We start from the raw sequence: 17,489 nt of genomic DNA on the forward strand, positions 1-17,489 counted from the left end.
TTCCCTTTGTATGGAAAACCACTGACATAATTAGACTACATAGCCTAATTACCTTGAATTAATAGCCTAATTACCTTGAATTAATAGCCTAATTACCTTGAATTAATAGTCTAATTACCTTGAATTAATAGGTTCCCATGTGACCTGTATAAAGTCATTTTAAAGTGAATTAGACTAGTGGGAAAAGGCAAGAGCTTAATCAGCAGCGAAGATATTTAACAAGATAACAAGACTGAGACGTGAAGTGATGTTTATGTTTTACTGAGTCATTTTTATAACCCTTGTAATGACGGTCACGGGTTGTGATCAGTCACGTGACGGTAAGTGGGGGACCGAGTCCAACTCAGATTCGCGTCCTTCTTCACACCTTCCTTCATTTATTTGAGCCAGTCGCCGATTGGCCAAATGTATTTCAGATATCGGCCCACATAAATAGACCTTTACTCTGACTCTTATAGAGGAAAGTTCTACTTGACTGTTTATCTCAGGACCGAAAGGAGGGAAAGAAGGAAGGACACTTTGTGCAAGTATTCGGACGGGGCCCATGTCGGGTCATTAACTTCTCAGCTGTTTCTGTCACATGACCCGTCAGCGAGGGACCCGCAATATGAGCAGGATCTCTGTCCGTGGATATTCACGTAAAACTAATTAAGACAATAGTCTGAAAGGTTTCTGTGAACTTCGACCGAGTATAAAGAGTCCGCGCAAGTCCCATCAGAGGTAAATACCGCTTTATTTCTGTCTTCTGACCTGAATGTTGTATTTCTACAATCCACTATATCAAAGTAGCCGACTATCAGGATGATAAATCCCTATTGGTAAAAACTAGATGGTCTAAGCTGTTACCATATGCGCAGTTTGACTTTTTGATCAGGGGGGGCAGTGAGTCCCAGCCCCCCCCCCCCGCCCCTAACCCCCCCCCCCCCCCTCTCATCAAATAGGGATTATAATAGCGGTAAAAATACACGGACATTGGAATGCGCATATTATACGCATATTCTGTTACAGCTGCATGATTGACCCACAACATTTCAAAACAGTGCTTATTCTTTCCAATATCCACGTTTCGTTCAACTGCGCCTCCTTTCTCTTAGGCAATGTCTGCACTTCATGTCTTTCATTGTTCTAAAACTGTCTTCACTTCGTGAGTAACGAAATAATATTAATATATAACCAATTTCTGTAGATACTGCAAACAGTGACAAAAGTGAAAGGTGAATGGCTCCTGACTGCCTGGACCAGAGCTAAGCAACACGGCAAGTCAGATTATGGGCCTATATTCATTCACATAGGCAAGAAAACAGGCCTACGAATGTTTCAAAGCCTAGGCTATATTAATATTTAATTAATTAATTTCATTCATTCAACCTGTTGAATAGCCTGCTACTGAAATATGCTACATGAAGTGTCAACATTCTTGTATCAAGAATACAATATTATGATTGAAAACACCCACACGTATTAAATACTTAAGATAATAAATGAGACCAAATAAATGCTTTTAGGCAGAGTTTACAGACTTTTTATTTCTTCATTAAAACAGAATGTATGCTACGCCTTTCATGCTTCAATGTCGGGATGTGTCATTATAAACAGCGTAGGCCTATTAGAATCCAGCAATTGCCTCTTCACATATAGCCTATCTGCATTTATATCAAAGAATAATAGTGCGTGCATAATCGATTTGACAACTGGACAATGGATACGTTGCACAGCAAATATGCAGTATCCAACAGTTCGTTCATGGCTAGCTAGCAATGGTAGGCCTACTACAGCTATGGGATGAGCTCATTTGGGTTGCTGTCAAAGCTGCCACTCTTATGTTGCTATAACTACAATTATCAGAACAATGAACATTCAGTTGAAAGTTTTCCATCCACCCATAACTGGATGAGGAATCAGCACAATCAATTCTCACGCAAGCAGGAGCCGTTCAGTGCATTTCTCTGATCCGGTCGCAACCCAGTCTCTAGAATACATGTTTTGGACGCGTTGCAGACAGTTTGCTCATCTGGCCACCAGGGGGGGCAGTGCCCCCTTGCCCCAGCCAATCTGTTACGCCAGGCTATGCAATTATCAAGGTGAGATAACGAATGAATTAACTTATTTACTGGGCAAGATTGAAACATGGATCCCGTGATCACCGCAAAATCGATTTTGTCCCATTCAGTCCAAATGTCAAACTGCAGGAATGTCTCCTCTCTGAACACACGCACACACACACACACACACACACACACACACACACACACACACACACACACTGGTGTGGTCACAGTCTGAGACCTCTCTGTCCAACCCTGCCACAAGGCCTCCATTAACACACACACACTCTCTCTCCAGGAGGACAAGGGGAATCTCACACACACACACACACACACACACACACACACACACACACACACACACACACACACTCTCTCTCTCTCTCCAGGAGGACAAGGGGAATCTCAAACACACGCACACACACACACACACACACACACACACACACACACACACACACACACACACACACACACACTCTCTCTCCAGGAGGACAAGGGGAATCTCACAGCCATGTGTTGTTCCATATAGATTCAGTCTATCTAAATGACTCCTTTTGTCACAATGAATCTGTGACCACATAGCGATTCATTCTCTAAATGACTGTTGTGACCACGTAGATTCACTCTCTAAATGACTGTTGTGACCACGTAGATTCACTCTCTAAATGACTGTTGTGACCACGTCGATTCACTCTCTAAATGACTGTTGTGACCACGTAGATTCACTCTCTAAATGACTGTTGTGACCACGTAGATTCACTCTCTAAATGACTGTTGTGACCACGTAGATTCATTCTCTAAATGACTGTTGTGACCACGTAGATTCATTCTCTAAATGACTGTTGTGACCACGTAGATTCACTCTCTAAATGACTGTTGTGACCACGTAGATTCACTCTCCAAATGACTGTTGTGACCACGTAGATTCATTCTCTAAATGACTGTTGTGACCACGTAGATTCATAATCTAAATGACTGTTGTGACCACGTAGATTCACTCTCTAAATGACTGTTGTGACCACGTAGATTCACTCTCTAAATGACTGTTGTGACCACGTAGATTCATTCTCTAAATGACTGTTGTGACCACGTAGATTCATTCTCTAAATGACTGTTGTGACCACGTAGATTCATTCTCTAAATGACTGTTGTGACCACGTAGATTCATTCTCTAAATGACTGTTGTGACCACGTAGATTCATTCTCTAAATGACTGTTGTGACCACGTAGATTCACTCTCTAAATGACTGTTGTGACCACGTAGATTCACTCTCTAAATGACTGTTGTGACCACGTAGATTCATTCTCTAAATGACTGTTGTGACCACGTAGATTCATTCTCTAAATGACTGTTGTGACCACGTAGATTCATTCTCTAAATGACTGTTGTGACCACGTAGATTCATTCTCTAAATGACTGTTGTGACCACGTAGATTCATTCTCTAAATGACTGTTGTGACCACGTAGATTCACTCTCTAAATGACTGTTGTGACCACGTAGATTCATTCTCTAAATGACTGTTGTGACCACGTAGATTCATTCTCTAAATGACTGTTGTGACCACGTAGATTCATTCTCTAAATGACTGTTGTGACCACGTAGATTCATTCTCTAAATGACTGTTGTGACCACGTAGATTCACTCTCTAAATGACTGTTGTGACCACGTAGATTCATTCTCTAAATGACTGTTGTGACCACGTAGATTCACTCTCTAAATGACTGTTGTGACCACGTAGATTCACTCTCTAAATGACTGTTGTGACCACGTACATTCACTCTCTAAATGACTGTTGTGACCACGTAGATTCATTCTCTAAATGACTGTTGTGACCACGTAGATTAATTCTCTAAATGACTGTTGTGACCACGTAGATTAATTCTCTAAATGACTGCTGTGACCACGTAGATTCATTCTCTAAATGACTGCTGTGACCACGTAGATTCATTCTCTAAATGACTGTTGTGACCACGTAGATTCATTCTCTAAATGACTGTTGTGACCACGTAGATTCATTCTCTAAATGACTGTTGTGACCACGTAGATTCATTCTCTAAATGACTGTTGTGACCACGTACATTCACTCTCTAAATGACTGTTGTGACCACGTAGATTCACTCTCTAAATGACTGTTGTGACCACGTAGATTAATTCTCTAAATGACTGTTGTGACCACGTAGATTAATTCTCTAAATGACTGTTGTGACCACGTAGATTAATTCTCTAAATGACTGCTGTGACCACGTAGATTCACTCTCTAAATGACTGTTGTGACCACGTAGATTCATTCTCTAAATGACTGCTGTGACCACGTAGATTCATTCTCTAAATGACTGTTGTGACCACGTAGATTCATTCTCTAAATGACTGTTGTGACCACGTAGATTCATTCTCTAAATGACTGTTGTGACCACGTAGATTCACTCTCTAAATGACTGTTGTGACCACGTAGATTCACTCTCTAAATGACTGTTGTGACCACGTAGATTCACTCTCTAAATGACTGTTGTGACCACGTAGATTCATTCTCTAAATGACTGTTGTGACCACGTAGATTCATTCTCTAAATGACTGTTGTGACCACGTAGATTCACTCTCTAAATGACTGTTGTGACCACGTAGATTCATTCTCTAAATGACTGTTGTGACCACGTAGATTCATTCTCTAAATGACTGTTGTGACCACGTACATTCACTCTCTAAATGACTGTTGTGACCACGTAGATTCACTCTCTAAATGACTGTTGTGACCACGTAGATTCATTCTCTAAATGACTGTTGTGACCACGTAGATTCATTCTCTAAATGACTGTTGTGACCATGTAGATTCATTCTCTAAATGACTGTTGTGACCACATAGATTCATTCTCTAAATGACTGTTGTGACCACGTAGATTCACTCTCTAAATGACTGTTGTGACCACGTAGATTCATTCTCTAAATGACTGTTGTGACCACGTAGATTCATTCTCTAAATGACTGTTGTGACCACGTAGATTCACTCTCTAAATGACTGTTGTGACCACGTAGATTCATTCTCTAAATGACTGTTGTGACCACGTAGATTCATTCTCTAAATGACTGTTGTGACCACGTAGATTCACTCTCTAAATGACTGTTGTGACCACGTAGATTCATTCTCTAAATGACTGTTGTGACCACGTAGATTCATTCTCTAAATGACTGTTGTGACCACGTAGATTCACTCTCTAAATGACTGTTGTGACCACGTAGATTCATTCTCTAAATGACTGTTGTGACCACGTAGATTCACTCTCTAAATGACTGTTGTGACCACGTAGATTCATTCTCTAAATGACTGTTGTGACCACGTAGATTCACTCTCTAAATGACTGTTGTGACCACGTAGATTCACTCTCTAAATGACTGTTGTGACCACGTAGATTCATTCTCTAAATGACTGTTGTGACCACGTAGATTCATTCTCTAAATGACTGTTGTGACCACGTAGATTCATTCTCTAAATGACTGTTGTGACCACGTAGATTCATTCTCTAAATGACTGTTGTGACCACGTAGATTCATTCTCTAAATGACTGCTGTGACCACGTAGATTCATTCTCTAAATGACTGTTGTGACCACGTAGATTCATTCTCTAAATGACTGTTGTGACCACGTAGATTCACTCTCTAAATGACTGTTGTGACCACGTAGATTCATTCTCTAAATGACTGTTGTGACCACGTAGATTCATTCTCTAAATGACTGTTGTGACCACGTAGATTCACTCTCTAAATGACTGTTGTGACCACGTAGATTCATTCTCTAAATGACTGTTGTGACCACGTAGATTCATTCTCTAAATGACTGTTGTGACCACGTAGATTCACTCTCTAAATGACTGTTGTGACCACGTAGATTCATTCTCTAAATGACTGTTGTGACCACGTAGATTCACTCTCTAAATGACTGTTGTGACCACGTAGATTCATTCTCTAAATGACTGTTGTGACCACGTAGATTCATTCTCTAAATGACTGTTGTGACCACGTAGATTCACTCTCTAAATGACTGTTGTGACCACGTAGATTCATTCTCTAAATGACTGTTGTGACCACGTAGATTCACTCTCTAAATGACTGTTGTGACCACGTAGATTCATTCTCTAAATGACTGTTGTGACCACGTAGATTCACTCTCTAAATGACTGTTGTGACCACGTAGATTCACTCTCTAAATGACTGTTGTGACCATGTAGATTCATTCTCTAAATGACTGTTGTGACCACGTAGATTCACTCTCTAAATGACTGTTGTGACCACGTAGATTCATTCTCTAAATGACTGTTGTGAACACGTAGATTCACTCTCTAAATGACTGTTGTGACCACGTAGATTCATTCTCTAAATGACTGTTGTGACCACGTAGATTCACTCTCTAAATGACTGTTGTGACCACGTAGATTCACTCTCTAAATGACTGTTGTGACCACGTAGATTCATTCTCTAAATGACTGTTGTGACCACGTAGATTCACTCTCTAAATGACTGTTGTGACCACGTAGATTCATTCTCTAAATGACTTTTGTGACCACGTAGATTCATTCTCTAAATGACTGTTGTGACCACGTAGATTCACTCTCTAAATGACTGTTGTGACCACGTAGATTCACTCTCTAAATGACTGTTGTGACCACGTAGATTCACTCTCTAAATGACTGTTGTGACCACGTAGATTCACTCTCTAAATGACTGTTGTGACCACGTAGATTCATTCTCTAAATGACTGTTGTGACCACGTAGATTCACTCTCTAAATGACTGTTGTGACCACGTAGATTCATTCTCTAAATGACTGTTGTGACCACGTAGATTCATTCTCTAAATGACTGTTGTGACCACGTAGATTCACTCTCTAAATGACTGTTGTGACCACGTAGATTCACTCTCTAAATGACTGTTGTGACCACGTAGATTCACTCTCTAAATGACTGTTGTGACCACGTAGATTCACTCTCTAAATGACTGTTGTGACCACGTAGATTCATTCTCTAAATGACTGTTGTGACCACGTAGATTCACTCTCTAAATGACTGTTGTGACCACGTAGATTCATTCTCTAAATGACTGTTGTGACCACGTAGATTCATTCTCTAAATGACTGTTGTGACCACGTAGATTCACTCTCTAAATGACTGTTGTGACCACGTAGATTCACTCTCTAAATGACTGTTGTGACCACGTAGATTCACTCTCTAAATGACTGTTGTGACCACGTAGATTCACTCTCTAAATGACTGTTGTGACCACGTAGATTCATTCTCTCTACAGTATATGAGTCCATAGTGACAATCAATCTTTGAGTGGAAAGAGATTCATTCTTTCTGAATGACTCTGGTTGTGTCCATTCTGGTCTCATTCTAATATGGTCTCATTCTAATATGGTCTCTTTCTAATATGGTCTCTTTCTAATATGGTCTCATTCTAATATGGTCTCATTCTAATAGGGTCTCATTCTAATATGGTCTCATTCTAATATGGTCTCTTTCTAATATGGTCTCATTCTAATATGGTCTCATGGCGTTTCTGACATGTGACGGGGATTATGGTCTAGTTTCCATGACAACAGAGCATTCCGTTATCCTTCCATTACAGATGAACACAATGCAGCATTTATCTCTCTAGCAATGCCTCTGCCTGTCTGTCTGTCTGTCTGCCTGTCTGTCTGTCTGTCCCTCTGTCTGTCTGCCTGCCTGTCTGCCTGCCTGTCTGTCTGTCTGTCCCTCTGCCTGTCTGCCTGTCCCTCTGCCTGTCTGTCTGTCTGTCCCTCTGTCTGTCTGTTTGTCTGTCTGTCTGTCTGTCTGTCTGTCTCTGCTTGGTCTCCTCTGTCTGCCTGTCTGTCTGTCTGTCTGTCTGTCTGTCTGTCTGTCTGTCTGTGTGTCTCTGCTGGGTCTCGTCTGTCTGTCTGTCTGTCTGTCTGTGTGTCTGTCTGTCTCTGCTTGGTCTCCTCTGTCTGTCTGTCTGTCTGTCTGTCTGTCTGTCTCTCTCTCTCTCTGTCTGTCTGTGTCTCTGCTGGGTCGTCCTCCTAAAGAACATCAATCCAGGAAAGAGGAGGAGAGGCTGGGAGGCAAAAGACCGGATTGATCGACTGTGTTAAAAAAAAAAAATCAGTGTTCATACTTGTGTGCCCCCCCCCCCAGATGAACTACGATCAGCCCCCTCCCTACGGGGGCCCCACGGCCCCCGGCTACCCTGGCCCTGGCCCTGGCTACCAACCCCAGCCGGTGTACCCAGACCCAGCCTACCAGAGCCAGCCCCAGGCCTACCCCACCCAGGCCTACCCCCCCCAGGGCTACCAGAGTCAGGCTTACCCGGGGCCCCCCATCCCCCCCGGGGCCTACCAGGGCCAGCCTGGGTACCAGGGGTACCAACCCCCCCCTCCTGGCCACCCCCAGGCCCAGTATGGCTGGCAGGAGCCCACCCCCGGCTCTGGCCCACATATGTATGGGGAAGCCCCCAAGAACACAGGTGAGAGGGGCGGGGCTTGAGAGGGGCGGGGCTGGAGGAGGGGGGGGCTGAAGAGATTAGAGGTGTGGAGGAGAGAGGGAGGAGGATGAGGTATGGAGGAGAGAGGGAGGGCTGGATGATGAGGGATGGAGGAGAGAGGGAGGGATGGAGGAGAGAGGGAGGAGGATGAGGGATGGAGGAGAGAGGGAGGGATGGAGGAGAGAGGGAGGAGGATGAGGGATGGAGGAGAGAGGGAGGGCTGGATGATGAGGGATGGAGGAGAGAGGGAGGGAGGAGGATGAGGGATGGAGGAGAGAGGGAGGGATGGAGGAGGGAGGAGGATGAGGGATGGAGGAGAGAGGGAGGAGGATGAGGGATGGAGGAGAGAGGGAGGAGGATGAGGGATGGAGGAGAGAGGGAGGAGGATGAGGGATGGAGAAGAGAGGGATGATGAGGGATGGAGGTAAACACGTGGGAGAGAAAAGAGGTAGTATTCATACATTCAGTCCTTCATTTCCTTCTCTACCTGTTTCCTCTGTGTGTCCGTCAGTCTACGTGGTTCAGGAGGAGCGGCGAGGAGGAGGAGGAGGAGGAGGAGGAGGAGAGGCGTGTCTCACAGCCTGTTGGACGGCGCTCTGCTGCTGCTGCCTCATGGACATGATGACCTGAGGACCGCTCGGCCGGACACCGCCACACTGTGACCCTGACCCCTGAACCCCACCACGACCCCTGACCCCTGAACCCCACCACGACCCCTGACCCCTGAACCCCACCACGACCCCTGAACCCCACCACCACCCCCTGACCCCTGAACCCCAGCAAGGGTTGAACCACAAAAGTCTGGATTCCTTGTGTCCTCTCTCAGTTCAGAGGCGGAGGAGGTTAAGGGATTGAGAGAAAACTTTATAGATTCAATCCATGGCTCAAACCCTGCCTTTAACCGACCCCTGACCCCTAACCTTTTAAAGCGAGTCCCAGAGTTGAATCTCAAGTGTCCTCTGAGTTTGTCATGCTGGCCAATTTCTGTTTTATGATTCAATCAGGACTTTGTGTAACTTTGCCAAATCCAAAAAACGCCTAACAATTAGAGTGCAGTGCCTGCGCTTGGAAAATGTTGTCTTCATAAGGAAATGTGAATAACGTGGCTAGTTAACCGTTTATATTGATGTATATTTGTTTGTATTTCATATACTGGAGATAATTGAGACTGATATGCTTTACTGTCATAAAATAAATACCATAAACATTTGGAATATTTGCATTTTATGGATGTTTGCAGACTTGTCCCTCCACAAACACGGAAGGCAGATCAAGAAAGATCAAGTGTAGCCTGGCTTTACTGCACATGTAAACATTAGCCTAGCTTGGGGCTTTACTGCACATGTAAACATTAGCCTAGCTTGGGGCTACTGCCCATGGAAACATTAGCCTAGCTTGGGGCTTTACTGCACATGGAAACATTAGCCTAGCTTGGGGCTTTACTGCACATGGAAACATTAGCCTAGCTTGGGGCTTTACTGCACATGTAAACATTAGCCTAGCTTGGGGCTACTGCCCATGGAAACATTAGCCTAGCTTGGGGCTTTACTGCACATGTAAACATTAGCCTAGCTTGGGGCTTTACTGCACATGTAAACATTAGCCTAGCTTGGGGCTACTGCCCATGGAAACATTAGCCTAGCTTGGGGCTTTACTGCACATGGAAACATTAGCCTAGCTTGGGGCTTTACTGCACATGGAAACATTAGCCTAGCTTGGGGCTTTACTGCACATGTAAACATTAGCCTAGCTTGGGGCTACTGCCCATGGAAACATTAGCCTAGCTTGGGGCTTTACTGCACATGGAAACATTAGCCTAGCTTGGGGCTACTGCCCATGGAAACATTAGCCTAGCTTGGGGCTTTACTGCACATGTAAACATTAGCCTAGCTTGGGGCTTTACTGCCCATGGAAACATTAGCCTAGCTTGGGGCTTTACTGCACATGGAAACATTAGCCTAGCTTGGGGCTTTACTGCACATGGAAACATTAGCCTAGCTTGGGGCTTTACTGCACATGTAAACATTAGCCTAGCTTGGGGCTTTACTGCACATGTAAACATTAGCCTAGCTTGGGGCTTTACTGCACATGTAAACATTAGCCTAGCTTGGGGCTACTGCCCATGGAAACATTAGCCTAGCTTGGGGCTTTACTGCACATGGAAACATTAGCCTAGCTTGGGGCTTTACTGCACATGGAAACATTAGCCTAGCTTGGGGCTTTACTGCACATGGAAACATTAGCCTAGCTTGGGGCTACTGCCCATGGAAACATTAGCCTAGCTTGGGGCTTTACTGCACATGGAAACATTAGCCTAGCTTGGGGCTACTGCCCATGGAAACATTAGCCTAGCTTGGGGCTTTACTGCACATGTAAACATTAGCCTAGCTTGGGGCTTTACTGCACATGTAAACATTAGCCTAGCTTGGGGCTTTACTGCCCATGGAAAATTAGCCTAGCTTGGGGCTTTACTGCACATGTAAACATTAGCCTAGCTTGGGGCTTTACTGCACATGGAAACATTAGCCTAGCTTGGGGCTTTACTGCACATGGAAACATTAGCCTAGCTTGGGGCTTTACTGCACATGGAAACATTAGCCTAGCTTGGGGCTTTACTGCCCATGTAAATAGTTTGTTAGCTAGGAGTGAATGCCGATAAGCCAGTCTAGCTGGACAGGCTTGAGTATGAACGTTTAGTTCATTTAGTTTAATAAGGACTGTGTGTCCACAGACAGTGATCATTTCTTAGAAATAAAAAGATGGGTGCACCAGATTTAGCAGGAAGCACATTTCTATCTGTAGTCCTAAAAGTAAACAAATAAACAGAAGATTTTAAATAAAATCATGGTGAGACTTATGAGTGTAGTCAAAGCCAGGCTAGTGGTAGGTGTGTGTTAGCTGGCTATACTTGTCCAGCAACTTATTTTGGGATATAACCCCCCCCCCCCTCCCTCCCCCCCCCCCCACACACACACACACACACACACACACACACTCCTCACCTTTAGTTTGGAGCCTGGGTCAGAGGAGTGAGATGGGGGAGGGGCTGGGGAGGCTGGGGAGGCTGGGGAGGCTGGGGAGGCCGGGGAAGGGGCCAGAGGGTTCTGGTTTGGTTCTATTTCTGAAAGGTCATTCTGAGAACCAAGGCTTCAGCCAGCAGGAGCCGTGAGCTGGATCTGTTTAAAACAGCTGCTGTGACAGAGAGACCCAGTATCCCCCTCCAGAGAGAGAGAGACAGGTACGGTGTGTACTAGAAGCAGAGAGACAGGTACGGAGTGTACTAGAAGCAGAGAGACAGGTACGGTGTGTACTAGAAGCAGAGAGACAGGTACGGTGCGTACTAGAAGCAGAGAGACAGGTACGGTGTGTACTAGAAGCAGAGAGACAGGTACAGGTACGGTGCGTAGTAGAAGCAGAGACAGATACAGGTACGGTGTGTACTAGAAGCAGAGAGACAGGTACGGTGTGTACTAGAAGCAGAGAGACAGGTACGGTGCGTACTAGAAGCAGAGAGACAGGTACGGTGTGTACTAGAAGCAGAGAGACAGGTACAGGTACGGTGTGTACTAGAAGCAGAGAGACAGGTACAGGTACGGTGTGTACTAGAAGCAGAGAGACGGATACATACTAGAAGCAGAGAGACAGGTACTAGAAGCAGAGAGACATGTACTAGAAGCGGAGAGACGGATACATACTAGAATCATAGACGTGTACTAGAAGCAGAGAGACAGGTACGGTGCGTACTAGAAGCAGAGAGACAGGTACGGTGTGTACTAGAAGCAGAGAGACAGGTACGGTGCGTACTAGAAGCAGAGAGACAGGTACAGGTACGGTGTGTACTAGAAGCAGAGAGACAGGTACAGGTCCGGTGTGTACTAGAAGCAGAGAGACAGGTACGGTGTGTACTAGAAGCAGAGAGACAGGTACGGTGCGTACTAGAAGCAGTGACAGATACAGGTACGGTGTGTACTAGAAGCAGAGAGACAGGTACAGGTACGGTGTGTACTAGAAGCAGAGAGACGGATACATACTAGAATCAGAGAGACAGGTACTAGAAGCAGAGAGACATGTACTAGAAGCAGAGAGACGGATACATACTAGAATCATAGACGTGTACTAGAATCAGAGAGACAGGTACTAGAAGCAGAGAGACGGATACATACTAGAATCAGAGAGACAGGTACTAGAAGCAGAGAGACGGATACATACTAGAATCAGAGAGACAGGTACTAGAAGCAGAGAGACATGTACTAGAAGCAGAGAGACGGATACATACTAGAATCAGAGACGTGTACTAGAAGCAGAGAGACAGATACATACTAGAATCAGAGACGTGTACTAGAAGCAGAGAGACAGATACATACTAGAATCAGAGACGTGTACTAGAAGCAGAGAGACAGATGGGTGCTAGTCTCAGAGGACTAGACTCAGTGTTGTGTTTGGTAAACAGCTGTATGCTGATTGGCAGTCTTGTGGCTTGGTGGTGTCATAGAAATGGTAAATTCACCACCTCCCCCAACCTTTCACATAGCTGTGCTAACCTCATTCATGACAGGATGACCTCCAGGAGGTCAACACACCTCGACGTTGTCTGCTCCAGAATAACCATCCATTGTCCCTGCAAGAATTACCGCCCTTTCTCATGTGACGTGTCTGTATTCTCAACCACTGTTGATGATGTCCGCCATTTCTTATGACGTGTACAGTTTGGTTAGCCAATCAAATCTCTGATAGCGTCACATCCATGTATTGCTCTAATATAAGGCAGCGCAAGACGAGCCTACTTCACTTCTGCTGGATGCCACTCACGTGCGTTATCCCCAAGTCCTTCCGCTCGTTTGTTTTCTCAATAAATCAGACCTGACCTGTTTGAGCGAACCTTTACTTTTGATCAGATGTAATTCTATTCCAGTGGTCAGGGTGAGGGTCCTCACATCTCTCTGGGCGGGCGGAGGTATCATGGCCGTCAGGCCTGGTATGAACTACAGGAGGGTTCAGAGGTCAGAAACGTCACCAGCAGGCGCTATTTACCAATGTAAAAATTACCCTGGCTGCCATGACAATCACCTGCAGTTGACACCAAGTACCTCCGCTTGCAAACGATGCAGCTCTACTCTACTGCGCCTCTACTGTCCTGTATGGCTACCCTATCTCTACTGTCTCCTATACACACCTCTACTATGGCCCTACTGCCCTCTACTGTCCTGTATGGCTACCCTATCTCTACTGTATGTCTCCTATACACACCTCTACTATGACCCTACTGCCCTCTACTGTCCTGTAGGGCTACCCTATCTCTACTGTATGTCATACACACCTCTACTATGGCCCTACTGCCCTCTACTGTCCTGTATGGCTACCCTATCTCTACTGTCTCCTATACACACCTCTACTATGACCCTACTGCCCTCTACTGTCCTGTATGGCTACCCTATCTCTACTGTATGTCTCCTATACACACCTCTACTATGGCCCTACTGCCCTCTACTGTCCTGTAGGGCTACCCTATCTCTACTGTATGTCTCCTATACACACCTCTACTATGGCCCTACTGCCCTCTACTGTCCTGTATGGCTTCCCTATCTCTACTGTCTCCTATACACACATCTACTATGGCCCTACTGCCCTCTACTGTCCTGTATGGCTACCCTATCTCTACTGTCTCCTATACACACCTCTACTATGGCCCTACTGCCCTCTACTGTCCTGTATGGCTACCCTATCTCTACTGTCTCCTATACACACCTCTACTATGACCCTACTGCCCTCTACTGTCCTGTGTGGCTACCCTATCTCTACTGTCTCCTATACACACCTCTACTATGGCCCTACTGCCCTCTACTGTCCTGTAGGGCTACCCTATCTCTACTGTATGTCTCCTATACACACCTCTACTATGACCCTACTGCCCTCTACTGTCCTGTATGGCTACCCTATCTCTACTGTCTCCTATACACACCTCTACTATGGCCCTACTGCCCTCTACTGTCCTGTATGGCTACCCTATCTCTACTGTATGTCTCCTATACACACCTCTACTATGGCCCTACTGCCCTCTACTGGACTGGACCTCTATTGCATATCTACTGTATGTCTCCTATACCTGTCTATGGTAAATGCACTGCAATTATATAGCGCTTTTATCCACTGGTCAGAGCTGGAGGTCTGGTCAGAGGGGGAGGTCTGGTCAGAGGTGGAGGTCTGGTCAGAGGGGGAGGTCTGGTCAGAGGAGGAGGGGGAGGTCTGGTCAGAGGTGGAGGTCTGGTCAGAGGTGGAGGTGGAGGTCTGGTCAGAGGTGGAGGTCTGGTCAGAGGTGGAGGTCTGGTCAGAGGTGGAGGTCTGGTCAGAGGTGGGGGTCTGGTCAGAGGTGGAGGGCTGGTCAGAGGGGGAGGGCTGGTCAGAGGGGGAGGGCTGGTCAGAGGGGGAGGTCTGGTCAGAGGGGGAGGTGGAGGTCTGGTCAGAGGGGGAGGTCTGGTCAGAGGTGGAGGTCTGGTCAGAGGTGGAGGTCTGGTCAGAGGTGGAGGTGGAGGGCTGGTCAGAGGTGGAGGGCTGGTCAGAGGTGGAGGTCTAGTCAGAGGGGGAGGTCTGGTCAGAGGTGGAGGTCTGGTCAGAGGGGGAGGGCTGGTCAGAGGGGGAGGTCTGGTCAGAGGTGGAGGTCTGGTCAGAGGTGGAGGTGGAGGTCTGGTCAGAGGTGGAGGGCTGGTCAGAGGTGGAGGTCTGGTCAGAGGTGGAGGTCTGGTCAGAGGGGGAGGTCTGGTCAGAGGTGGAGGTCTGGTCAGAGGGGGAGGGCTGGTCAGAGGGGGAGGTCTGGTCAGAGGTGGAGGTCTGGTCAGAGGGGGAGGTCTGGTCAGAGGTGGAGGTCTGGTCAGAGGTGGAGGTCTGGTCAGAGGTGGAGGTCTGGTCAGAGGAGGAGGGGGAGGTCTGGTCAGAGGTGGAGGTCTGGTCAGAGGTGGAGGGGGAGGTCTGGTCAGAGGTGGAGGTCTGGTCAGAGGGGGAGGTCTGGTCAGAGGGGGAGGTCTGGTCAGAGGTGGAGGTCTGGTCAGAGGGGGAGGTCTGGTCAGAGGGGGAGGTCTGGTCAGAGGGGGAGGTCTGGTCAGAGGTGGAGGTCTGGTCAGAGGTGGAGAGCTGAGGCTGCCCAGCCCCTAAGTCTGAAGTGCTAACAGTAACTATAGTAACAGTACTCCTATATGCTAACATGGATATCTTAATAACAACACTATAGCTTACAATGAGAATCAGAATCAGTTTTTATGATTAAAATCGGTTTTTATTTATTTTTAAATTTGCCACCTCCACCGCCTCCTCCTCCGAGCCAGGGAAGAGGAGAGAGAGAGAAGAGGACATCTCCCTCTCTCTCCCTGACTCTCTCTCAGTGGTCCAGAGAGAGAGAGAGGAGAAGGAGATACCATCCTGACATCTCCCCTCCCCCCCTCTCTACCCTCTCTAGCTCACTGAGAGAGACTCAGCGAAAGAGTGAGTGAGTCTCTCTCAGTGAGACAGAGAGGGGGGGGGAGGAGATGTCGAGATGATACCTCCTTCTCCTCTCTCTCTCTCTAGCCCACGAGAGAGAGTCAGGGAAAGAGAGGAAGACGCCCCCCTCTCTCTCTCTCTGGCTGCTCTTCCTCTGTCGCTCTCTGGCTTTTATACCCCTCCTGGCCCACGTCACAAGGGCGCTCTGTGACGTCACGGTTTGCAAGGCTCTTTTGACAAAACCACCAACTTTCTAAAATCACTGTAAATCACTTGATTGGCACTTTCAGTGTGATGAAGGTGCTATTGCAAATGAAACCGTGGTCGGAACAACAAGACTGAGCTGGGGAGCCCACCCACGCGCACAGCGGCATATCTCAATAAAGACTTTGTTATAAATTAGCTGTCTTATTCTAGCAGCCGATTCTAGCAGCCTAGCAGCGTTCCGTTCATAACAACGCAGGCGCCTTCACGAGTATCCTGGATTTGGTGTTAATATTATAATAATATTCTCTCGTTCAAAATAAAGCAACTGCCAAAAGTTAAAAAGTCTTTATTGAGATATGCCGCTAGGGCGTGGGTATAGGCTCCCCAGAACTCCTGCCCTTTTCTGTTTTAAATAATATTCTCTATTCAATCATCTAATTCTGTCAAGATGTTCCAATATACAGTCCTCATTATCAATTTGTTTGAAGTCCTTCATCCATTCCCGCACGTTATAGCTCCCATATTATGATGAGACTTGAATATGACGAGACGATGAATGGGTTTATGTCAACAATCCTTACGATGAAGTTGTTTGTGATATTCGGGTGTGTAAATGTTTTTATGAATACACCAACGAATACAAATAGCCTAGGCTATGTTACAGTTGAATCATTCTGAAATCGGAATCGGAATGAGTCTGTTTCGTGTGAGTCAATGATCCAAAATCAAAACAGGAATTGGATATGGAGTTTGGATTACTGGAAAGGATCTTTACGTTTGAAAGATCCGTGGTGAACCGAGTAATACAACAAGTTAGATTATTGATTTGATGAATCATCATGTGTGTAGCTATAATAAAGCTTTATAGAATCACATGAAACCCGTCCATGGACCCCATATATTTACAAGACCTCGATACAGGCACTGATATATCTGGATTATAGTAGTCATGACGCACGGGGCCTTGGATATGATATAGCTGATTATAGTAGTCATGACGCACGGGGCCTTGGATATGATATAGCTGGATTATAGTAGTCATGACGCACGGGGCCTTGGATATGATATAGCTGATTATAGAAGGCCATGACGCACGGGGCCTTGGATATGATATAGCTGGATTATAGTAGGCCATGACTTTTATTCATGGGCCACCCTGTGAAGCATACGTGCAATATAGATCCAAACCCCATTACCCATGCAACAACACTATAGGCTTATAATGATGATCAGTTTGGATATAGCAGCCACCTAAT

General features: G+C 46.0%; 1 protein-coding gene across 1 annotated transcript; it reads left to right on the forward strand.

Moving 5' to 3' along the window:
- Nucleotides 1–586: 586 nt before the first annotated feature.
- On the forward strand, nucleotides 587–9,750 carry LOC311317443 (uncharacterized protein). Its single transcript, XM_084448525.1, has 3 exons — nucleotides 587–720; nucleotides 8,211–8,538; nucleotides 9,068–9,750. The coding sequence occupies exons 2-3, from the start codon at nucleotides 8,211–8,213 to the stop codon at nucleotides 9,184–9,186; spliced, it is 447 nt and encodes a 148-aa protein (XP_084304651.1). The 5' UTR covers nucleotides 587–720; the 3' UTR covers nucleotides 9,187–9,750.
- The last annotated feature ends 7,739 nt before the right edge of the window (nucleotides 9,751–17,489 follow it).

Source organism: Borostomias antarcticus, assembly GCF_949987555.1.
Source record: "Borostomias antarcticus genome assembly, chromosome: 1".
Lineage (NCBI taxonomy): Eukaryota > Metazoa > Chordata > Actinopteri > Stomiiformes > Stomiidae > Borostomias > Borostomias antarcticus.